The 25,835-nt window shown below is 37.1% G+C and overlaps 1 protein-coding gene across 1 annotated transcript in view; it reads left to right on the top strand.

Moving 5' to 3' along the window:
• The window catches only part of LOC100378746 (dynein axonemal heavy chain 8-like), a 187,351-nt gene that overhangs the window by 492 nt on the left and 161,024 nt on the right, over positions 1 to 25,835 (top strand). Inside the window, exons 2-12 of the mRNA XM_085499020.1 lie at positions 54 to 188; positions 821 to 908; positions 2,592 to 2,740; positions 2,950 to 3,027; positions 3,403 to 3,601; positions 9,345 to 9,508; positions 10,183 to 10,359; positions 19,526 to 19,639; positions 19,862 to 19,969; positions 23,406 to 23,654; positions 24,192 to 24,389. Coding sequence (XP_085355146.1) covers positions 54 to 188; positions 821 to 908; positions 2,592 to 2,740; positions 2,950 to 3,027; positions 3,403 to 3,601; positions 9,345 to 9,508; positions 10,183 to 10,359; positions 19,526 to 19,639; positions 19,862 to 19,969; positions 23,406 to 23,654; positions 24,192 to 24,389 — 1,659 coding nt within the window. The remainder of the gene's footprint in view (positions 1 to 53; positions 189 to 820; positions 909 to 2,591; positions 2,741 to 2,949; positions 3,028 to 3,402; positions 3,602 to 9,344; positions 9,509 to 10,182; positions 10,360 to 19,525; positions 19,640 to 19,861; positions 19,970 to 23,405; positions 23,655 to 24,191; positions 24,390 to 25,835) is intronic.

Here is a 25,835-nt window from a genome sequence, read left to right on the forward strand (position 1 = left end):
CTTATTTTAGATAGATAAGCATTTTGTTTTATTATGTTTGCTACTTACTGTAGGCAAGATTGAAGGAAGCTCGTGAACATCGAAGAATTCGTATTGGAAAAGAACATAAATACATTTTTGAAATTGTTGGTGCTAAAGTGGATATGGAGCCATCAACTATAGAAGAATTTATACTTGATACAGAACAGGTTGTTCATTTATGCTTTATGGATGGATTGGGTCAATGAGAGGAGAGCGGGTGGTGGTGGTGGTGGTGGTGGGGGGGGGGGGGGGGAGGTCTTGCAGAGATACAGAAATACAATATCTGAGTTTTTGCATATGACAAAGTTATTTCCATAACATGATTTTCTTTTCTTATATAATTCTATGTATTAATTGTTTTAAGAATCACCCTTGATTTCATTTAATTGTAGCTAACATACAATAAGTGTCTCCACTTACAGTTGCATCACTTGCAGCTGATACATTTCACAGTGTATTTTACTACACTGCCCTAGTCTATGTGGTGCCCCTAAAACGATTTTGATGTTCACTGTATAAGTACGACATTCTGTTTCCATAAATTAAAATTATATTTGTTGATTTGGGGAAAGTAATTTAAAATATCTCTAAAATCATTTTTAAATGATATTGATAACCCATTGTTTATACTGCACACACCTGACTTGATGATGACTGTTAAAATTGCTAAATACTTGTCCCACATCTTTCAGAATTTGCTGTTAAAAATATCACATCGTAATTTTTCTGGTGCTCCACTAAGCTCAAAACGTGGCGAGTTGGTTGAGTGCAGTAATTTGAAATTCTGTTTTTCATACAGCAAATAGAATTGATGGATCAGTTTTTGGCTAAAAATGATGGAAGAAAACTTATGTTTTATTACCAGGAATGTGACCCACCTTCTCATGGTATGTATACTCTACATGTGTCTGTTGATACTCTCACTGTACTTTATGTGTGAATATTTTGGGGTATTATAATGACAGTCACCTATTTTTTTTCATCCTTCCAATCAAAGAAAAAATTTCTTTCTTGCTTAGACCTTTATTAGCTCCGCTGTCGACAAAGTTGACACAGCGGAGCTGTTCATATTACTGATTGTCGGCGTCAACTTTACAATTTCAACTTCTTCTTCAAAACCACAAGTCAGAATGTTTTCAAATTTGATATGCAAGTACCTTGGATGATTCTTTCTCAGATTTGTTAATTTCATGTCAAAATCTCAAATTCTCTATTTTTGTTGAATATTTTTGTCATTTTTGGTAAAAAGTGATATTTTCGACTTCTTGTAAAAAACCGCAAGTCCGATTGCTTTGATATTACATATATAGGTACTACATGTGGACTTCTCTCAGATTTGTTCATTTCATGATGATATCTTCAATTCTCTAATTTTGGTGAATATTTTTGTCATTTTTGGTAAAAAGTGATGTTTTCAACTTGTTAAAAACCACAAGTCTGATTGCTTTGATATTACACATATAGGTACTACATGTGGATCTCTCTCAGATTTGTTCATTTCATGATGATATCTTAAATTTTCTAATTTTGATGAATATTTTTGTCATTTTTGGTAAAAAGTGATATTTTTGACTTCTTGTTAAAAAAACGCAAGTCCAATTGCTTTGATATTACATATATAGGTACTACATGTGGATCTCTCTCAGATTTGTTCATTTCGTGATGATATCTTAAATTTTCTAATTTTGATGATTATTTTTGTCATTTTTGGTGAAACAGCAAGTACCGTTGCCTTGATACTATACATATTGTTCATTTTCTAATGATATCTTCTGTTCTTCAATTGAAATGTGCATTGCTAACAGCGGAGCTATCTCAGCCGACAGGCTGCTTGTTATTATTCCTTTATTATTTGGGATTCACATTTCCTACTCTAAAAGTAGCGATACAAAATTATAGCTAAGAGACATACAGTATTCTGGGATTGTTATTTCCTAGGATTTAGTACGGTCCTCACAGTTCACTGGTAGACATTGCACATGTGTACTGCATGTAGCTGATGGTACATGGAAACAACTCTCTGACGCTGAGGTAGAGGTCCATATAATACTCCTTACTACACTGAAAATGTGCAAGCTGAATGTATCATCAGACCCCTCTTTGATGCATTGATAGGCAGCCTTTTGGGAATGATGGACTTTCGCTCTTCATGCGAACAGCGTGGTGGTACACACAGTGGTAGCTTGATTCCTTGTGACGTGTATGTCAATATGGCACCAATTCTGTAGGTTCTAGTCATGTAGTTGGCCTTGTTAGCATGATTGGCAATCCTGAGAGACAGGTGGTCGAGTGTAAGCTGGCAGATTCCCTGACCTTGGTGACTTATGGAGACTCAGCGACATACTGTAAAACACTTTAAAATAGCCACATACCATTTTAGCGAATTACAATCAATGCAGTATAAAAGAATAGATATTTTTTTTAAAATTAGAGACATGTTGAATTAGTGAAATTACAGAAATAACATGCTAGCCAAAAAGACATGTTTTATAGTATTATAATAATTACATTTATAGTGTAATTACTTAAATCAACCATTAAGTATTGAATGTGTTATTTTATTCATTCAGATTCTGGCCGTGCTATGAATGTTCCTAAAGGAACAAAGATACCAACTGTGTTTATCACCAATGGTTTTGAAGAAGGTCTTACTGGTAGATGTATTTTCTTTTTGAGAACTAACATCAACATTCCAATTACAATGAGAAACTTGCATGAGGTATGTAGTAGGCAAATGTATCTCACAAAATGTAACTGGTTACATGTAGATCTCACAATACACAATCTTTATTAACAATTTAGCAACCCATTGCTAATTACACGACATACATGTGGGTCAGACACTATCTTAGCCTGCCATTATGAGCTAAACTTTTACAAATAAAATATAAGAAACACAAAGTGAATAATAACATGTTTTTTTTCCAGATACAGACTTTAGGGTTTCATTCGTCAGAAACTCTTCAAACTGTATATAACCCTAAATGGCTTCATGAAATCATGGAAGTGAGATTACTATTGTGAAATTTATTCAAAAGAATGGAAACAATCATTACACAAATGTAAAAAGGAACATGTCTTCACAGAAGATTTGGTCTGTGCAGGTTTCCCAAAGTCTCTTACAGTGAACAGCTGCAAACAAATGTTGTCAGATTGTTGTAACTGTAGAATGATCATAGTAAAAACTCAATGCAGCAAAGATGATATGAGCATTACTTGAGGTTTCCCAGTCTACTCGTATATGTTTTGTGATTGGTTTGATGTTATTATTTGTATGTCACTGCAATCTATAATCGGTACCTGGATGACATGGGTAGTACTTTACTCAATTACAGTTTTCATTTTACTCAAAAGAATTTGCATCATGATTTTTTGTTGCAGGAAATATTCTATGGTTGCATAGAATTGCCTAGTGGTAGTGCATGTATCTTAGAAGCAATCAAAAAAACCATGACACTGATATACAAACCATCTATTAATGCTATTGATAACTGGGGTGAAATGACTGAGACACCACAGGGTAAGAAGATGCGAAGATCATTCATAGAATCATTTGATGGATTTATTCAGTTTCTTGATGGTAAGTCATATTTAGTACCCAGTTTAGTTATTTAACTTAGATTTAACGCATCAGGGCTGTATGAGGGACAAGGTATGGGAAATGAACACACAGTGAACACACGATATTGCCAGTAAATAAGTGGGGGGGGGGGTATTCGCCCTCACGTGCAGGCGTCGTAGCGGCCGACCCCATGATGCAACTCGCAGATTTGAGTTGCACCATGACATGGACAACGTGGTACCTGAGTGTGAACGGTCTCTACAGCAACCCTGCCAGTGGGCGTTGAGGGGGCTGTTGTCACAGTACGAGTCACAATGTAGACTCGCACTGTGGCAAGAGCACCGCAGTAAAATACCCAAGCAAGGCTGAGGCCGCTGCAGTGACAACCCCCAAATTACGAGTGGTGCAATATCGCAGTCATCGTCGAACGAACGTGGATGTGTACCTGCAAGTAAAAAACATGTGGTAATGATAAAGCGACTGAGGTACATTAACATAATGTATCTTCGAGCACAGCCAATTCAGCCGGAATCGTGGTCAAACATGACCTGTACAGTGATAAGCGAGTTGTGCATAACTCAAGTTAAAATACGAGGTCAAACAAATACAGTCAAGTACTAACGTACCTTTATACAACATATGTGACAAACTGAATCAGGCAGGAATAAAAGAAATTATACAGTATCAAAATGCAAAGCCATCCATACACCGTACTGCATTGATTTAAGATCTACAAAAATATATTTAAATGGTCGCATGAGTTGCAATGCTTAAAGAAATCGAACTTGCCGATAAGGCTAAATTAATGAATGACTAAAAATGCTACAAGAGGGAAACACTGAACGTATCTGCAGTGACACAAGCAAAAGTTCAACACAACTCAAAGAGTTTTTCACATTGTTTTAAGAGTTCAACAAATTGATTGGAGAGTTCCACATATTTTAGTTCAACAGTTTAACACATGATTGATCAAATGAAAGTTCGTCACAAATGTTCAGGCAAACGTTGAGTGATGTTATTGGTGCACAAGGAGTCCAGGAATTCGCTCCAGTGTTGTTGTTGGTGTCTGTATATACACCTGATAGGCATCACTGCGCCACCTTCCAAGACATTTAATAAGCCAGTCAGGTATGTTTGCAGCGGCTGCCGTGGTGGCTGCCCCACTTCGGAAACTGTGGCTTGTGTACTGTGTGATGTTAGACTGTCCCGATTGCGCAAGCAGTTGCTGAAGTATGTGGGTAAGCTTCTGTCGTGTGAGGTAGCATCCGTCAGCAAATTGAAATACTGGGCCCATTGGTTGTTGAGCAGTAATGTTCTTATAACGGCGATATGCTCGCACCGCACATACCGATGAACCGGATGCGCCAATTGTGATGTCTTGACCACGTCTGAACGGGTCAGTCTTAGATGCCTTGATGTGAATGATAAGAATGTTTCGAGCATTGTCTAAGTTAATGTCGGAATGTAACATTGTTGTTGACGGGTCATAGCTATTTGGTGATGGAGCGGCGAATTCGCTGACACGCAGAAACCCGAAAAAAGCCATGATGAACACTGACCATAGCATTAACTGATCAGCTGGTTGTAGTACGATAGATGCACGAAGCGTATTCTTGAGTGTGCGTAACAATTTCATTGAGATTGGCAAACGTTTTCGAACTGGCCCACCATGTTGTCTTTTAATCCCCTGGAGGGTTCGGTGAAGGTAACTGGATACAACATTTTCATAGCCCGCCTCAATGTGCATGGCCATACATGCCGTAAGATATAATTTGATGGTATTGTAAGCAAGCCCTGATGATGCCAGAAAAGTGACAAATAACGTTGCTGCTTGTTGCGTAACAGGCAGTGTGGGTATGCCATAAGCATGACAAAAGTTGATGTACTTGGTCTGAGCGGTTGTATAAGTGCGGCGAGTTGAGCCGGCCAGAGAATGGAAAGCATAGTACTTAGCTCTATTTTCCAGGGCAGTCAGGTCAGCAGGTGACGGCCACGCAGGTAGTCGATGTGGTTCTGAGAGTTGATTGGCTGGCTTGTTGCATGTGGTGCAAGAGAGTGGAATCGGTTCATCTGTAAGCGAGAAAGAGCATCTGCAATGTTATTATCGGTTCCTCGTATGTGGGTGATCATGACATGGAAATTTGATGAGGCAGCGGTAAGAAAAATTGCACGAATGAGTTGCATGATGTAGGGACAGCGTGTGGAATCTTTGCGCCATGTGTGAACAATACTCTCATTGTCACAGTGAAACATCACTCTCCTTCCGTGCCACAAGTGCCCCCAAATTAAGCATAATAGGAGGATTGGTAACAGTTCTTTCCATGCGATGGAATGCTGGTGGTCATTGTTGGACAGGAATGCCGACCATGGTAAGGAAAACCACTCGCCGTTGAAATACCCGCCACATCCAATAGTTGATGATGCATCAGTGTATAGTTCCATTTCTGGCACAGGTGTCCAAGTTGAGTCAAGAAAACTGGCTGTGCCATTCCAAGTGGGTAGGAAGTCTTTCCACCATTCTAGGTCAAGTTGAAAGGCTGTTGAAAGCGTAATTTGGTGGTGCAATGCAGAGGCGGTGGTTGACAAGTCGATCATTCGTCGTAGGAATATCCGCCCAGCTGGGATGCATTTACATGCAAAGCTGAGGGTGCCAATTAATGATAATAGTTCTCGTTTTGTACAAGTTGTTGCTGTGGACCATTTTCCAATGGATGAGGTAATGTCATTGAGTTTGTCTTGCGGTAGTCGCAGTACTCTGTTCACGGTGTCCATCTCAATGCCAAGGAAGGTCAGTGTGGTTGTTGGGCCTTCCAGTTTGTTTTGTGCAATGGGAACCCCTAACGCTTGACATGTTGTTAGCATGGTGTCAAGACTGCTTGCACATACCTTAGAATTAGCTGGTCCTGCGATGAGGTAGTCATCTAAGTAGTGCAGAATGTTATTGTTATTTGTCTGGTTACACACAATCCAGTTGATGGCCTCAGCAATGCAATTAAAAAGGAAAGGCGCTGACCGGAGTCCAAATGGCAAAACTCTGTCAAAGAAATAGTAGTTGTCCCATTTGTAACCCAATAGGTGCCAATCTTCCCGTCTGACCAAACACAGGCGAAACGCGTGCTGAATGTCAATTTTCGCTAGTAGTGTGGCACGACCTAGTTTGTTGATCATTGCCACGGCATCGTCAACTGTTGAATAATGCAGTGAAAATTCATCCTTGCAGATGTTTGAATTGACACTGTCAGTCCGTGGTTGTGATAGGTCCATGATGATTCTATGGCCTCCATTCTTTTTAGGCCTTAGTCCGAGTGAATTAACAACGAAATTAGGGAATGGAGGTTGTATAAACGGACCTACCGCGTGACCTGCTTTGATTTCCTTCAGAATGGCTTCTGTGATGATTTGTGGGTTACTGTATGCTGACTTGGCGTTCTTTGTTTCACGTGCGTGAGGTGCCGGTGAATCCCAAGTCAGCACCTCTGGAAATGTCCAAGAGAACGGATGCGGTAAATTGTTTGTCAGGATGATCATGCAGTCCGATTGCGAATGCGTTTTTGTCGAGCGATGTTGTTGGTTGCAGAGTCGTGACGGTGTCAATATGTTTTGTCATTGCCGCGAAAGGGCTGCGGGGTGTAGATCTGTTGTTGGTTGCGTTGTTGACTTGATGCATTACTGGAGCCACGAAAAAGCTGGTTATCTTGTTGGCTATCCTGCTTCCGATGAATGAGTGCGATGTGCTCCGTTGATAAACAAACGCTACACTTATGGAGGCGGCCATTTTGGCATGGGGTGGAACAACGCCCTCTATTGTATTCTCTGCAGACTTGTTGTTGTTGTTGTTGTACCACGTGTTGTCCTCCGCTGCGGTGTGATCCAGTAGGCGAATGCATTGTTTGTTGATGATTGGCAGTCCAAACATATGGATTGTTGCGAGATCTGTTGTTGAAACAGTCATTTTGTAGATGACCTGTTTTCCCGCAACTACGGCACCTCCGACGTAATAAATGAGTGTTACTTTGAAAACATTCGTAGTCTAACTCCCCGTGGATTCCACTCAAAACACGTTGGCCATGAATCGTAAGTAGTTAAATAAATGCGGTGTCTGATCCGGGAAGTAGTACGAGTGATAGTTAGCGTACGTAGAAAAACAATCCACCCAAGTTTCAAAATCGTCGATCACCTTGCGTTTTGGTTGTGTAGTTAAATTTGCGATGCCAGGGTTGTCTTGATCTATGGAGACTTGCGTGTAGTTAAATTTGCGATGCCAGGGTTGTCTTGATCTATGGAGACTTGCGTGTTTTGCGACACAATGAAATTTGGCAGAATATTGTCTGGGTGGAACAACGATAAATCGACAAACTTACCACGATCTGCAACGTCGTTGAGGGTTGATTGATCAACGTAAGGCATGCACATGTATGCTGGCGGGAACGTGGCCGGTACTTTGAGGTTGCCGACTGGTGGTGCGACGTTGAACTGACTGTTGGGCTGTGTCTGCATTGGCGTAAATGGGTGGCAAGGCTGGCCGTATTGTTGTGTATGTGGATGCTGGTACTGTAGAACTTGATGTTGGAGTGGTTGAGATTCTTGTTGAGACGTTGCTGGCTGGTTGAGTGGTAGTTGGCTTGTTGGCTGACTGAGCAGTGGCTGACTGGACATTGTCGGTTGGATGAGCGGCAATTGGCGGATCGTTGCTGGCTGGTTTATCGGTAGTTGGCTTGGTGCAGGTACTGGCTGGTTGATCTGAAGCTGCATGACTAACTGCTGAAGTTGGAGACAACAAATTTACGTCGATAGCCGTTTCAATACTGACGGTGCGTGGAGTATGTGTTGTACTCATTGTACTGGGTGACCGATTGTCTGTGGTGACATCGACGGGACATGACTGCGTGCTGGCATTGGTCCGTTGTCTTTTAGCTGGTGCTACCTCGGGAGTGAACCGTGCTGGTATCTTTTTTGTGCGAGCTGGCCTTCCACGCTTGCCAGTAGAATTTTTTCCTGCAGGCATAGTGAATGTACTGGTAAGCTGATGTACTGGTATGCGAAATAGTATTGGAACGTTGGAACGCGAAATGAGAAAACTAGCAGCATGCACGATGGCAGTTACAATGCAAGTGGTCTGTACGAATATGATTGGGTGAAGATATGAGGATTATGGAATAAACAAGTGGAATGAATGTGCATGCATGATGTAAACATGAAACAAAAGTGTCATTAAGGAATATAAGCAAAGGTGGATTAAATATTAACGAGGTGTAGACATTAAACAAAGGAGTCAGCTGACATGTAAACACAGATGGGTGTAGTTAATTAACTGCAGGTGTGGGGCCCAGTGTTACCGGGGTTATGACTTAAGATTAAGAAGTGCAAGATGAGATGGTGTGCATCCAGTCCTTTACGTTAAACTCAGATTACTGCGTAATCAGCCAAGTATGTGAGGATTTAGGTTGTTTGATACAGTTTCACAGAATTTGTTTTGTTTTTGTACATATTGAGATTATGCTTTTATAAATGTTATCAATAAAAAAACAGGGGTTCCAAACCTTGTTTTTGAAACAAATTGTGTGTTTATCTTGTGTAGTTAAAACAGCGCTTTAGAAGAAATAATTAAACTACAGCTCACTTTTTTTTCTTGTGTCAACGTTTTCACTTTGGCATGTAGATGTTTTGACAAGTTGTTTGACAGCTTTAAAAAGAACGGGTCACATGCAAAACTTTGAATGCTGATATTTTGTAACATTTTTGTTGTTGCTGTCTTGTCTAGGCGCTATTCTAGGTGTTTCCGCTGTTGTACAGTTGCCAGACTGTGAAAAAGTGAAGCTAGAAAACTATCCAACTGTAGCGGACTGTATCACTGCATCTAATAATGCAGAAATTCTTCCTTGTGTAGAAGAACTGGTTACATCATGGTGTAAACAAATTGAACAGGTAACTTTTATATTTACACTGATTTGTACAGTGCATCATATAATTACTGTATTTAACTGATACCCCAACCTGAGTGATATTTTGGAAGACTGGCATATTTGGTGAGTGCTGGCTTCAAAACATTGCTTTAGCGCATATTTCTTTTGTGCTATTTCAATCCATTACAGCCAAAATACAATGGTCATGACAAGGGGTTGCAAGATATCAAGAACATTGCAGTCAGTATTCTAATTTATGTGAAAATGAAAAGCTTTTATTGGTTCAAAAATGTGTGTCACAAGGAGTTTGCATTATACGCATTGTTTGTGATTTTGTATATATAATAGTTCAGCAGCAAACATTCACAGTAGCGTAAATCAGTCATGCTATAACACATGTGAATAACTTGTTTGTTACAAACATATAGTGTACAAAATATTAGTTTGTTAGTTATGAAAGTTATGTTATAAGTTATGAAATGCTAGTAAAACTTATTTTCATCCTAAAAAAATGTTTTTGGTCTTGCACAAACACTCAATGTGAAATGATATCTGCTGTTTGTGCTCTCTACTTGTTCCACTGGTATATCATCGTGAGGTCTTTATAATCTTGCCTGTCAATGAACATATAATTTACTTGTAATAGTTTATTTTGTCTACAAACAGACCATACTGAATCATGTTTGTCTTTATCAGGTATTGGCTGAAAGTGATCAGATGCGTAAAGAAGCTGATGACACAGGCCCACTGGCTGAACTTGAACACTGGCGATTTTTGAATGCAAAATTCAATTCAATATTGCAACAGATCAAAGGCAAACGGTGTAAAACTGCCATCAGTATATTACATGCAGCAAAGTCTAAAACTTTAAAGGTAATTATGTAAAATTTAGACTAAGGGGTGATCTCATATTCAAACATGCGGGTCAAACCTACGAAAACCCAAACCACCCTAAAACAATAGACAGTGCGGTTCAGGACGACCGCACGAATTTGCATAAAAACTGCGCTTCGAACCGATCTCATTCACACCTCATTCAAGCTGTTGTTTATTTTTAGGATTGACAGAGTTTACATTGCTTTTTGAAGACTAGATAGTTGTCTCTAAAATGTGTCGATTTATTGGTGTACAGTAGTCATTTTACCCGTGTGTCTTGCCTTAAAAAAATACTCTTTCATATATCGGTGAACAGCGTGCTGAATAAATTGTTTTGTTTTGATAAACTTTTATGCTCGAGTCGCAAATTGAGCAGAGGATGTGAATCAGACTTTTCATTGGGCTGGACAATTGATACGTGTCTCTGACAGCTAATAAGTATCAGAAGACAAATGATACAAAGTTGCACTTGAGACTTACACTACTGTGTTCAAGCCTTTACTACTGTTGCACGTTCAATTTTCAAACAGTTTTTTCAGGAGTGCGGCATCGCAAAATCCGGAAAAACAAATGCAGCGTACGCCATGAAAATTTATTTCGATTTGCTGCACATCGGTTATTTGCAGTTTTTCTTATTCAATTGCCAGTGACACAAAGTATCAAAACAGAAAATTAAATTAAATGGACTCGCGCTGATTATTTATGGCTATTCATCTGCAGACGAGACTGCTTATAAAAAAAACGAACCCTGACCTCTGAAAATACCTTATTCATAGAGTGCCTTGTACCTAAAAACGTCGCCCAAGGCGACACAGTGCATGTTGCGATATCGCAATCGATGCATGCTGGGTGACAAGGAGAAATTCTGATTGAGGTAACCAAGATGGCTGGGTTGAGTGCATGATTTTCTGCCGTGTTTAAAAACAACACCTCACTGCCTACTTTGCCCACAGTCCCTCAAGACACTGTACTTTGATGTATTTTCTAAAATAATTGTTTATTTTTAATTAACCTGGGGTTCGAAATGTGTCCATTTTGTCACAGAAAAGTAAGATATCGGCAGCGGTAAATACCCGTAATTCCCCGCAATGCCGTCAGCTGACAATGTTACGGTGGTCGTAGCGCCGGAGTCATAGCTTTAGCCCGACTTTAGTTTTGACACAGTGATAGAGGGACTGTGGTTTTCGGATGCCTTTGTAGAAAACAATGTTGCCATTATCGATTTAATACTTTCATCATATTTTGATAACTCACAGTCTCACAGACTTTACAAACTTAACCAAAAAATGTGTTCTATGAATTTATGAACTGAACATGGGCACAAAACTGACCGTACTTGTTGCGGACAAAATGTAACAGTTCGTTCCATGGATAAACATATTTTACTGACTATGCCAAATATATATATAACGTAAGTAATTTATCTTAAAAAGCTGTTCATTAAAATTCTAGTGCATTTTTTCCCTGTTCTGTTTTTTTTTAATTTACCATATATATCACAATAGAGAGGGTCTATGGTATCACTTGATTCACATTCGATGACAAAATATAACAAACCATCACTTCTGTAATTAATTCCTGATCAATTGAATAACAATAACAATTGTATTGACTTGTACCAAAATGTCACAGAAATAAATAAATATAGTTTTCATCAAACTTATAAATGACATGATGTAAATAGATTTGTGAAACAAATGCAAGTTTGTTTTTATTAGCATTTACATGTACCGTATTTGTCTTCAATTAGGCGCCACTTTGTTACACTTTCATGTCATGGTGGCGCTTATTTGTGGTTAAATTTGAGCAACTTTGTTTCAAATGGCGCTTATTTCAAGCACTTCAAGTTCTAGTACCGGTAACTGTGTTACAAGCCATTGTTTTTGCTCCATTCTGGTGATAGATTATTGACAATATTTTACATTACAGTCTGACGCTTAGTCACTGTAGCCTTTATTTTAAATACTGAGTAAATGACCCGTTTTCAGACAGTTTAGAAAGTTATACAAAAAATATCATTCTTTAGAAAACATTCACAGTTTGCCGTACAATCAACAGAAAAATAAAACAAACACAAATTCAACGCTTAGTAGTCAATGATCACGGTAGCAAAATCCGGTCATGCTGCATTCCACGGTTACGATTATTACTCAGTAGTAGTTATAATAACGTACAAAAAATAAAATGCAAGTAAAATTCAACTTAATTTCATTGTAAGCGAATGATTCTGGTCGCATGTAAACGCTCGGCGCGATTCGATGTCTGCCATGCTTCCTGTCTAGGACTTGACCTGGAACGCGTTTTTTGACCTGATAGGTCAAGTCGTTAATTAACCAATCAAAATGCTGGATGATGCCAACGTGATCAAATTACCATAGCTCATTTAAATAATGTATGAATGCAATGCGGAAGTGATTTGCCGATGTTTGCGATATTTTGGCTTTGATTTTGGTGGGAAAAACGGCATGATATTTTTATCAAATCAAGAAATTAGTTATTTTTGGAAAGTAAACTGAGCATTTAAAGAATAATTTAACACTGTTTACTGTGACAACAGCGCATTTGAAACAGAACATTTTCGCGTTGTTTTAATTTCGTTTTTATGGACTTACTGTGAAATTAAAAACCACCCTGATATTTTCTACAGTAGACTAAAAAGACATGTTTCAAGAGATTATAGACCGATTTCTTAAAAATTGATAGAAACAAAACCAATTTTTTTTACATAAAAGCCATTCGAACAGTAACAGCGAGGGACTTCCGCGATCGTGTCCATCGCTACGAACCGGTAACCGGTAGTCGATCCGCCGGCGCCCAATTCACGATCATTACGTGCCAAAATTTCAACTTTGTCTGGCGCTTAATTGAGGTGTAAAATACAAAGTTTTTGTGGCACTGGCGCCTAATTGAAGGTGGCGCTTAACTGAAGACAAATACGGTACAAGACTTGCAAAGAAAAAAAATCGCTGCTGTAATTCTTAACACTTCAAAATATAACACTCGGTATAAACATGGAGCTCCAAAGTAGACATCTTATTTTTTTTTCTACTGAAGCAAGGCTGAAACAGTATTGTAAGAAAAACCTAGTTTTCTCTAGGTCTGTCTTCTTTGTTCTCTGTTGTTTGTTTTCAGTGGGGGCGTTAATAGGCAGTTAATTCGGAGGTTAGGTTCAAACCTACTACTAATTTGCATATTGTAGGTTTAGTAGGTCTGAATAGGGCAGAAAAGGGCAGGCCGGGTTAACCCAGGTTTGACCCAGGTGTTTGAATACGAGATCACCCCTAAGTGACAAATATGTAATTTGTGAAACAGTGAAACATTAGGTTAATTGTCTCAATTATCAGTTTGTCTGGTATATAATGGTGTCTTATATTAGTGTAAATGCTTCTGGATTGTAATTAATAATTATGGTGCAGTAACTAGGTGTGGTTAGATGAGATGTTGTACGCGGTGGTGCATGAGGGGACTCATTACCAGTTTAACATCATTTAAGGGAAGAGTAGGAAATCAAACGGGCGGTGCACCGCGGTCATTACCGCGGTGGTGGTGGGTGCTCGCCGGTCGACCGCATTTTATGCAAATTTATGCATAGATTCCATGACCCCGGTTTACCGCGGTCATGTGCGGTGGGCTCGCACAGCAATTCACACTTATTGTCAAGACCATTAATGAACACAAAGAACTGGGAAATTAAGGTAGAGATGCAGTTTATTTGTGAATTTCAATCAAAAATAGTTTTTTTCGTTTTTTATATAGATTTTTATCTAAAGAACAGTCTGTGAAAATTTGACCAATGAATTCTTATTAGAACACCGTTAAAATTGCTGGTTATTTTCTGATTAAAAATAAAAAACACTCTCACGTGGCAATGTTTATGTCCAATTACTTAATTTGCATGAGTAATCAAATAACAGGACCTTTGATTGACAATATGCAAATCGAGATTGTACGGTTCATTCAATTCACGCGCATGTGCAATTATTCTCAAATCAGTTATCGCTCGCTAGCAAACCAAACATTATATTTCCTCAGCGTTTTTTCCTAATTTTTATCATTACATTATGCGTGGTGTGAAAAGAAAGAGAGGTAGAAAGAAGATTCAGATGATTTCTATGTCGGAAGAGGCAAAAGCTACACTGAAGGCATCAGCCCGCCGAATGAAAAACAAAATCGATGTGAGCGTCCAAACGTGACTTTCCCTGAAGGCGTGAATCCGAGTTTCTGGTTGACTGAGAGATTTTATTTTTAAATAATTGTTCACAAAAAATAAACTGAGCATGTGAAGAATAATTTAACATTGTTTACAGTGATAACAGCTCATGGTCGAAACAAAGCTTACCCATTCACGCTAGTCACAATAAACATCATACTCTTGAATAGGCGTCAATGACTACGGTAAAACTTAGACTCTGTTTTAGGCATCAGGAATGATTGAAATGTCCGAAAATGACGCCAAAATACACCTTAAAAGTCCTATTTTATTTTTTTCTAAATCCCATTCTGAATTTACGGCAGAATCTGGTCCCTAAAATAAGGGACACGTGAGCTTTGATTCTAACCGGATATATTGCACTGGGTCGGGGAGATACAAACAGCGACTGTTTCAATAAAAGAGAGAATTTCATGAAAAGCAATTTACCAGCTGCCTCAAAATAACACCAAAAAATATTTATATAATAATATTTTCACAGTATTACTATTTATTTCTTTTTTATTATTATTATTTATGTATTTTATTGTTCCTTATATCCTTATTGTATTCTAATCTAGATCCCAGAAGGGATACGATATCAATAAAGGTTGTTGTTACTACAAACTTTCCGATCATTCGCAAGTTTTGCTAGGTGGTGCGAGACAGCTTTGTTTGCAACCGGACGAACTCCGTTTAATTCAATGAAGCAAACAACTGACAAAATTAAAAATTAAAATTAATTGAAAACAAGCAAATAATTTCAATGAAAAATAAATCACAGAGAGAGGTAACTTGATACATTAACAACTCTTTTGACGTGCTGACCGCTTCTCCGCGTCTGATGTTTTGTTTTCCTTGTCATAATACTTACTGATTGATGATTTTGTTTTGATTTTTGAGTTTTGTAGCCTGCAACTCGGCCACGACCTTTGCTTTTTCCGTGAAAAATGGGGAAGTTTACGTCAATTTGACGGACATTCCATTTTTTTTTTAAACTAACGAACACACTGTTTAGCACTCCTATTTTTTTCATTTGCTGATTTCTATTCAGAAAAATTCGACCGCTCGAAAATGCACCTTAATTTTGCACTCTTAAAACATGTAAGATTTCCAACACTAATTATTTAAAACTGGTCGAAATTTTAAAACTTTTACGTTTGGAGCTGGAGCTCTCTTCTTGCAGGCGACCGTCGCCGGTAGTTCAAAAGCATGTTTTGTACGTACATCCGTGCGCTGATTGTCTGCGACTGTCTTAGAAAATCCCTGAATAAGGCGTTACCAAAATCGGAAAAAATAAAAAATTGCCTCCTTAAAAAACGAACAGAATTCAAATATTTCTTTTAGCAAATATGTTGCAGTGGGGAAAATGGGATTGGAAACGCTGAACATTCTGTGCCTCGCGTTTCGATTCTGGGATTACGCGATTATTCATTATTGTGCGTTCGCTTCCTGGAGTTGGTTCTCAATACTACATAAAAATCATCGAGGATAAATAATTTAATATCCCACTTTGTACTCTTCACGGTAAACCATAGGCTCTGAAATACTCGTAGATTTTTTATTGAAAATACATCGAAGAGAAGCCATGATGTTTTGATCGTGATAAAAGGTCACCTTCCTAGGACCGCCCCCTGTTTAATAATTCATGAGATGACGTAAATGTTTACTGGGCATTGACACGTGTTTTTACCGACCCCACCAAAACACTGGTATGAATGACGTGTTTCTGATTTATATATTCAAGAGCAGTTGTTCTGGTCCAACGATTTTACATAAAATGTCTATGTCTATACGTTAACTTTCAATTTCAATAGTCTAGAAAGTATGACAAAGTATGACAAAGCAGTAATTCCCGGTTTAACGCGCAAATATGCAAATTAGCCTTTTTCTCGTCTTCTATTTTTGGTGAATTCTTGGGTTTTAAATTAAAATAGCTGATAGACGCTTTGGCCATTTGCCTCGAAATTTTCACACATTATTGACAAGGTGTTCCCCCTTCAAAATGCGTCCGGACAGTTTATTACGGCGAGTGGAACAAAAATAACAAGTCCGCAATTAACATGGATATATAAATTATGCAAAAATAGAAAAGAGTGAACTTTGAGGTCATGCTGTGCGACTTTGAAAGCCGTTAGAGAGATGAGTGGACGCATTTGAATTAGTAGTATACCAAGGTATCCAGTGATGTAATTTTACCCACAAACGGACTTGAAGTTTTTAAGCTAATTTTTTTTAAACCACTTTTGCCTCGAAATTTTCACACATTATTGACAAGGTGTTTCCCCTTCAAAATGCGTCCGGACAGTTTATTATGGCGAGTGGAACAAAAATAACAAGTCCGCAATTAACATGGATATATAAATTATGCAAAAATAGAAAAGAGTGAACTTTGAGGTCATGCTGTGCGACTTTGAAAGCCGTTAGAGAGATGAGTGGACGCATTTGAATTAGTAGTATACCAAGGTATCCAGTGATGTAATTTTACCCACAAACGGACTTGAAGTTTTTAAGCTAATTTTTTTTAAACCACTTTTGTCCAAAAAAGCATATTTTTGACCCAAAATCAAAAACGCATTCTGGATATTTAAAATAAAGACAAGTTTTACAAAGTTTGTATAATAAGCTTTCAGAAAATATATAACATGTTGGATATATAATACCATCTTCATTGTCTAATTACTCAATTAAAAAGCAAGCCAAATAAACTGCATCTCTACCTTAAAGGGATCACAAAGTTCTAATGAAAAATTAAACCAATTTGGCTGAGCCAAAAGCTAGGAAACTAGTCTATAATAGTTCACATTATTTTATTTGCCTGAGCTTTGGAATAAAATCACAAAACGATCCAGAAAGACGTAGAGATCAACATAATATAAAATAAGATCGCATTATTTTGTGAATATATATCATGCATGGTCTCAGAAAATGTTTAGAAAGATTAATGTTTCGCGTAGACCAAATATAATCACGAATAAGTATAAATTCAAAGTGTTTTAATACATTGGTGAGAGGTCGCATTTACGTGAACAAGAACATGCACTAAGAAGAAAAAGCAAGCCAAAGTCGAAACGGGTGTATCATGAACTTGGTACAACATGCGTTGCGACAATTGAGTGATCGTCGACATCATTTTGGGGCACAATTGAACTTCAAGTACGTTGCGAAACTAGCTACGCGGCGATGCTGACATCAAGTGTGTGTTGACCGAAGTTTGACCCCCCAAGTCACACGCTGAACTGGCGCGTTACCTTAGCAACCCTTTTCTTTCTTGGTCCGCGCTTCGATCTCGTAAATTTGTTATCATATCCGGCGGTAATAACACAACTTGTATACAACTCTGTATTGGCTTTGAATATTTCAACATCGTTTACTTAGTGTGCTGCTTTTCTAATAACGCAAATATGTTTACAGTATTGGACGGGCTCTAAATATTTCAACTTTGCAATGTATTACTTTTATAATAATTACACAAACTATGTTATTTTTATTATTGTTGGGACACTAACCCGGGCTATTGGGTCTGTGAATATTTCAATATTACCAACTTGATAATGCGTTGCATTCGTAATTATTACGCAAATATAAACATGGGCGCATTCACTAGTAAATCATTGAAAAATATAGTCAGGTCCCGGAGTCAGGTGTCTAACGAAAAGTCGAGAAAATATTTTAAATACTTGTGACTCATCGGTGAATTATTTTATTCGAAATAAAGTGAATATGTAATATTAACCATACAATAACATACAATATCATGCGTAATGTTAAATTTTTCTATAATAAACTCGCAGCGCACTTCGATCGCATTATTCACGTACATTTCGACTGAACTGTAATAACCACGTGTTTGAATTACGTGCGGCAATGGGCAATGACCTCAATGAGTTCACGCACTGACATTTAAATTCGGGCCACCCAGTTTGACGCAAAACGATATAGTTACTTAACATTTGTTCAAAAAATCGGTAAACTCTCGCGAAGAGTTAACTGAAAGGCAACGTCGTTTTTGACCAAAAAAAACAAAAAAAAAAACACGTCAATACAAGATTATGTGTGCAAGGTTAGATTTATAGAACGTACATGACCGCTTAACTCTGTTTTAATAATCATGTCGCACGTGAAACACAGGAGACATTTTAGTTCGTCCATTTCTTGTTTACCGATCTTGAACTTTTTGTCTGGAATGCGATACAGGCAAAGAATAAACATTAATGATACCCACCGTTGTCAAATCAACAAGAGGCTCGAATCAGGAAGGCTCGGCTATTTAGAACTTCATAAATAACATTCTTTTCATGTGGTAGACTTTATTCAAGTGTAACAAACGTAAGTGAAATGTATGGACGAGTCATAATACTCGTACCTTCGAAAGTTACGACTTTTACTCTTGGAATTGGTGATAAATACATACATAAAATACAACATTGTTTCACGCAACAACAATTCGTATACAGCATTGGACTTATGGATTTTTATATTAATAAAATACGTGGGCCGATAATATTACTATATGCTTAGTATTTCCATGCCAGCGATGCTCGTAACCTGCTCGATTTAAAAACAGCTATTTGAAACAAAGACTCATGGAATCACAAAGGAAACTGTTAAGTACGTATTTCACACCTTTCCTACGACCGCGGTTGCAACCGGTATCGGTGGCCACTGCGGTAGAGACCCCTAATTATAAGCAGTCCGCGGCTCTCCCCAGCGTACCGCGGAGAGCCGCGGTGATTACCGCGGTGAACCGCCCGTTTGATTTCCTACTCTTCCCTAAAGCACCTTATATGTGCATGTGTTGAAGCAAAGTATAATATTTAAATCACTTCTAAAAGTTAGGTTATGTAACTCTAGATTCACTTTTCATAATTCTCATTGCAAATTAGACATTTGGCTAATGACCATAGGAAATACTGTTGAAACAAATAAAACTGTGATGTTCATGTGTGTACTTTTTTGGTATAACCTGTTTAGAGCTGGAAGGATTTAGATCGTCGTATAACAGATGCTGCTAATGAAGCAAGAGACAACGTCAAATATCTCTACACTCTGGAGAAATTTTGTGAACCATTGTACCATGCTGATCCAGTGAGTAGTCTTGATATTTATCAATTCATTGTGACAATGATAAACTAAAATGAAGTTCTGCACATCAGCTATACACCGAATGTTGCATATTTACATTGCAATTATCTTTAAAAAAAAATTGTAAAATATATACATTATTGCCAAATACCTAACTTGTGTTCTTACATGTATATTGTTTTAACTTTTCGAAGATGTCAGGTAAAAAATATTTTCTTTTTTTAGGTGGCCATGAAAGACAGTATACCAAGCCTGATTAATGCTGTCCGTATGGTTCACAGTATTTCCAGGTATTACAACACCTCTGAAAGGATGACATCTTTGTTTATCAAGGTAATTTCATCAAATACTTAAAGCGCGGTAGATATATGGGTCTCACATGAACAAAAATGGCGACTTTGACTTTTGCACAGATCAACGAGTACGAACTGACACGTTTCCAAGCTTTAATTAGGTAATTTTCATGTGATTGGAAGGTATCGAAGGAGTCACCGGCGGTAATCAGTGCAAGTCGCGCCCAGGTCAAACCTAATACTTGTGATTTCCATTTGAAGAGCGCATTGGATTGTGGGAAAATCAAACACAAATGTCGAATATACCGCGCTTTAAGAGAATGATGGTGATTGCAGCAGCATATTTATCAGAAGTGGAAAAATGATAGTTAAACAAAAAACTCAGCAAACAAACTTGAAACTTGCTTGTAAAATATTGTAGTAACATATAAATATTCTTGAGTTTCAGCTTACGGCAAATCATTAAGTGTTCACTGCTAAACACTTTCCAGAATGAGGAGATTTATGAGTGTTACTCGTGGCTCTCGGTGAAACCGGTGACCACTGCTTCAACATTTTGTGTTTTTGACTCCCGTGTGCGAAGCACAAAAGGGGAGTCTTTGCAGTTAGTGTGTCTGTACATGTACATGTATGTGTGTGTGTGTGTGTGTGTGTATGTGTGTCCGTCTGTTCCACTGATATCTCAAGAACCATACATCAGTTTTTGATGAAACTTGGTGCATAGATGCTCTGGGCCAATGCGCAGATTTGATTAGGTTTTGGTAAAAATCCATGCATATTAATTACCTAATTTGCATGATAATTAGCTGATTTTTAGCTGTTTCATGACTATTCCACTGATATCTAAAGAACCACTCATTGGATTTTGATGAAACTTGGCACACAGATGCTCCAAACTAATGCGCAGATTTGATTAGTTTTGGGTAAAAATCTGTGCAATATTAATTACCTAATTTGCATAATGATTAATCAATTTTCGGCTTTTCCACTGATATCTCAAGTACTAATCATCACATTTCAATAAAACTTGGTACATAGATGTCATAGGACACTGCACAAACCGGAAAGTTTTTAGGGTAATATCAGTAGATATTAATTACCTAATTAGCATAATTAATTAATTTTCAGCTTTTGATATTTCAAGTAGTAATTGTCACATTTCAATGAAACTTGGTACATAGATGTCATAGGACACTGCACAGACCTGAGAGTTTTTAGGGTAATATGAGTACATATTAATTACCTAATTTGCATAATTAATTAATTTTCAGCTTTTGATATTTCAAGTACTAATCATCACATTTCAATGACACTTGGTACATAGATGTTATAGAACACTGCACAGACCTGATAGTTTTTAGGGTAATACGAGTACATATTAATTACCTAATTAGCATAATTAATTATATTTCAGCTTTTGATATTTCAAGTAGTAATCATCACATTTCAATGAAATTTGGTACATAGATGTCATAGCACACTGCACAGACCTGATAGTTTTTTGGGTAATATCAGTATATATTAATTACCTAATTTGCATAATTAATTAATTTTCAGCTTTTGATATTTTAAGTAGTAATCATCACATTTCAATGAAATTTGGTACATAGATGTCATAGGACACTGCACAGATCTGATAGTTTTTAAGGTAATATGAGTACATATTAATTACCTAATTTGCATAATTAATTAATTTTCAGCTTTTGATATTTCAAGTAGTAATCATCACATTTCAATGACACTTGGTACATAGATGTCATAGGACACTGCACAGACCTGATAGTTTTTTGGGTAATATCAGTATATATTAATTAGCTAATTTGCATAATTAATTAATTTTCAGCTTTTGATATATCAAGTAGTAATCATCACATTTCAATGAAATTTGGTACATAGATGTCATAGGACACTGCACAGACCTGATAGTTTTTAAGGTAATATGAGTACATATTAATTACCTAATTTGCATAATTAATTAATTTTCAGCTTCTGATATTTCAAGTAGTAATCATCACATTTCAATGAAATTTGGTACATAGACATCATAGGACACTGCACAGACCTGATAGTTTTAGGCTAATATCAGTATATATTAATTAGCTAATTTGCCAAATTGATTAATTTTCAGCTTTTGATATTTCAAGTAGTAATCATCACATTTCAATGACACTTGGTACATAGATGTCATAGGACACTGCACAAACCTGATAGTTTTTAGGGTAATATGAGTACATATTAATTATCTAATTTGCATAATTAATTAATTTTCAGCTTTTGATATATCAAGTAGTAATCATCATATTTCAATGAGACTTGCTACATAGATCTTCTAGGATTATGCAGAGACCTAATTAGTTTTAATTGGATATTAATTACCTAATTTGCATAATGTTCCACTGATATATAAAGAACCACAAATTGGATTTTAATGAAACTTTTAAAGAGAACTATGCAGAAATCCAATTAGTTTTTGGTAAATATTTATGCTTATTAATCACCTAATTAACATAATTAATTAACACTGATATCTCAATTACTGATCATCACATTTGAATAAAATTTGATACATAAATGCTCTAGGACAATAGACAGGCCTGATTAATTTTGGGTTAAAATTTGTTCATATTAATTCTCTAATTAGCATAATAATTCATAATGTTTTTGTTCTGTTCTGTTCTGTTCATATTAGTTACCTGATGTACATAATTAGTTTTCAGCTTTTCTATCAATATCTCATGTACAGGTAATTTTGAATTAATTTTTAATGTGTCTTCAATGCTCTCAGCACACAGGAGTTCTTTCTAAGCTTTCTTTGGTTAGTTTTTGTACAGGCGCAGCATGAAAAAGGAACTACTAACTTGGGCTTCGTTCATCTGTATGTGTATGAGTCTGTATATTTACAGAATTTTCCTATACATTCTGCAGCAGATATCAATCAAACTTTGCATATTTATAAAAAATAAGGTGTTTGAATGGCTTTAAAAAATTTTTTATCAAATCCAAGTATCTGAAGTGAGTTTTTTGCATGATTTTTACCCTTAACCTTTTCACTCCAGACTTTCCCACCCAAATTTGTCTACTCTTTTTTTTCATATTCTTCAGTCTTTCTAGAAATGAACCCTAATTTTATAGTCAACAGATAAAATTTGAGTAAATTTTCAGTTTTTACTCAAAAATATTTGCTCTTTCTGTCCCAATCTTCTGAAAGAAAGTATATAAACAGGACTATTTTGTGAATTTGTGATGGGAAAAGGGAACGGGTAATGAAAAGGTTAATCATCTTATGAAACCCTTTATGAATCAACTGCGTTTGTGCAATTTATTACAGCTCAAATATGCTTAGAGTATGACCATTTGAAATTATGGGGATTGGCCGAAGGATTAGATACTGAAGGAAAAAAATTTTTTGCATGGTTTTGCAGAACAAATGCATAAACACTGGAACTATGTCATTTATGTCTTGTTCTCATTCACAGGTCACAAATCAAATGGTAACTGCATGCAAGTCATTCATCACAAATAATGGTATGAATCGTGTATGGGATCAAGAAAGGCAGCCATTGATAAAGAAGTTACAAGTTTGTATCAGACTAAACAGAGATTATCAGGAAAGCTTTCAAAAGACTAAAAAGAAAATTGAAGACATGCCTGGGGAACGACCATTTGAATTCTCTGAAATGTATATCTTTGGAAAGTTTGATGCTTTCTGTAAGAGGTTGGAAAAAGTATGTATCCATGTACTGTTTTTTCTCTACTAGAAGTGTCTCTGAGAGTTTAATACCATAGTGCATGATGGGCCATTTGTGATTGTACATTTTCTCCTATTAGTATATCGGTGGGTGTAGTAATTATAAAAAATGTTGATTCCCCAGTCTAGTACACTGGGTAATATGGAGTCATCATTAAATAAAACCATGTTTCAAAATGTATGGAACATTAAAAACAAAGATCCGATTGACCAATCAATGACTATGTAGCCATTCAAAATTTTAGTACATTGTGGGATTATCTTTTCATATTGTTCAAGCAGTTGTGTTCGATTACAGTTTGATTTGTTCAAAATTATCCCACATTCACAATGAATTTGAATTGAATTGTGGTCTGTATAAGCAGAAAGACTTGGGAACTGTACTATAGTTTTGCATATAATGGTTTCTGAGAGAAACATTGCTTTTTTCAAAGTGTTACTGCTCTAATGATTTCCTGTGTTAAGTTCATTTGATGACATACCATTCTTACAATGAAAACTTCTGATGTTTCAGATCACAGCAATGCTGAATACCATTGAGTCACTTTCTGTATTGACCGAGTCACGCATTGAAGGTATTGATGCCATGGCCCAGAAATTTCAACACATCTATGCTGGTGTAAAGAAAAAGCCATATGATATCTTAGACCATCGCAAGACGGATTTTGATAATGACTATGAAGAATTCAAGAGACACACTACTGATTTGGAGGTAATTCTGAATAATGCCAGTGTGCAATGAAATCTCTTAACCAAGATTTAAGATTTGGCCAATTCTTAAATTACCATATTTATCCGGGTAAGAGCCCAGGGTCCTGAACATGGAAAATTGCCAAAAAATAGGGGTGGCCGTTTGCCAGGATATCCCCGGCGAAAAAAACCCGAAAATTGACAACACGCAGATCGAACTGCGGCATGGAATAGAACGGCAAATGAAAACATCCAACAGAAATAAATGAACAATATGCAACATTAGAAGCAAAACAAAAATAATGTATTGCTTATAATGTGACAAATAAACCAGAAATAATAAAAATCGACAGTGAAGAATCATTAAATTACGGAGCAACTGTCATATAAGATCAATAATAATTTACAAATTTATTCATAGCTGTTTGAAAAAACTTCACAGATCTTTATTCATACGTTCATTGCCATCCTGGTCAAACTCAAAACCCTCGACCCACTTTTAATTCATGGATTTCGCAGTCTGTCAGCTTGGCACTTTTCATTCATTGCCTAATCACAATAAAGAGACAAGAAAAATGGGGTCGCTCTGCTGTGTTGGCACACGCTTTTGTTTACAGTCTGGCAATCATCTTTGACCTTCATGCATCTGCTTTACTGATTTTCTAAGAATGACATCACTGCTTGTATTTCATCATAAAGTTCAAATCGTGACATTGCTATCTTATCAGACTCAACACTTACAGTACAGTTCTTGCGGAAGCTTTGGCTTTTGTGGCATCATTGTCGCCTACGCATGGCTTCATTGTCGCCTCAGCATCGCATCATTGTGGCATCAGCTTCGCGTCATTGAAAATTGAAGCTGTGTTCGCCTCGCTATTTTGTGGCATCATCGTGGCCTCAGCTTCACAGTCTCATGGCATCAACATGGCATCAGCTTCAACTTATTGTGACATGAGTATGACCTCATTATTTGCACGCAGAAGGGCAGTAGACAAAAACATGTGCACGCTTTATATGTGCCAGGCTTGATATGTAATCGATTTGAAATTCAAGGCGAATAAAATAATATGATCAAGAGTAAAATGACATTTTAAAAAGATATCTTGTTTAATTATTTTAGTGTTGCGAGTATTGGGCACCAAAAACTTTGCGAAGTACCGGTACATTACAATCGGCAAGGTGACGAGTTTCATATTGACTAGTAGAAGGAAAATCGTGATAAATTCAAATCACACGATGCAATCGTCGTTCTGATACAACACAATTTGCTGTTTACGAAGTGAAACTGTTCTTGTTATAAAATTTACCTTTTTTCGCTCATTTTATTTGCTGCTAGAAGAGCAGATTCAGATTCCTCATTTCGGTGGTATTTTTCTGTGTTTCGTTTAGTTTTAGCCGAGTCCGACCCCATGCTCGAACTACTAAAACATGCAATACACACGTACGCAGCCTGGTGCGTCGGCGTCGT

This window comes from Saccoglossus kowalevskii, chromosome 5 (genome assembly GCF_978046115.1).
Source record: "Saccoglossus kowalevskii chromosome 5, keSacKowa6.1, whole genome shotgun sequence".
In the NCBI taxonomy this organism is placed as follows: domain Eukaryota; kingdom Metazoa; phylum Hemichordata; class Enteropneusta; family Harrimaniidae; genus Saccoglossus; species Saccoglossus kowalevskii.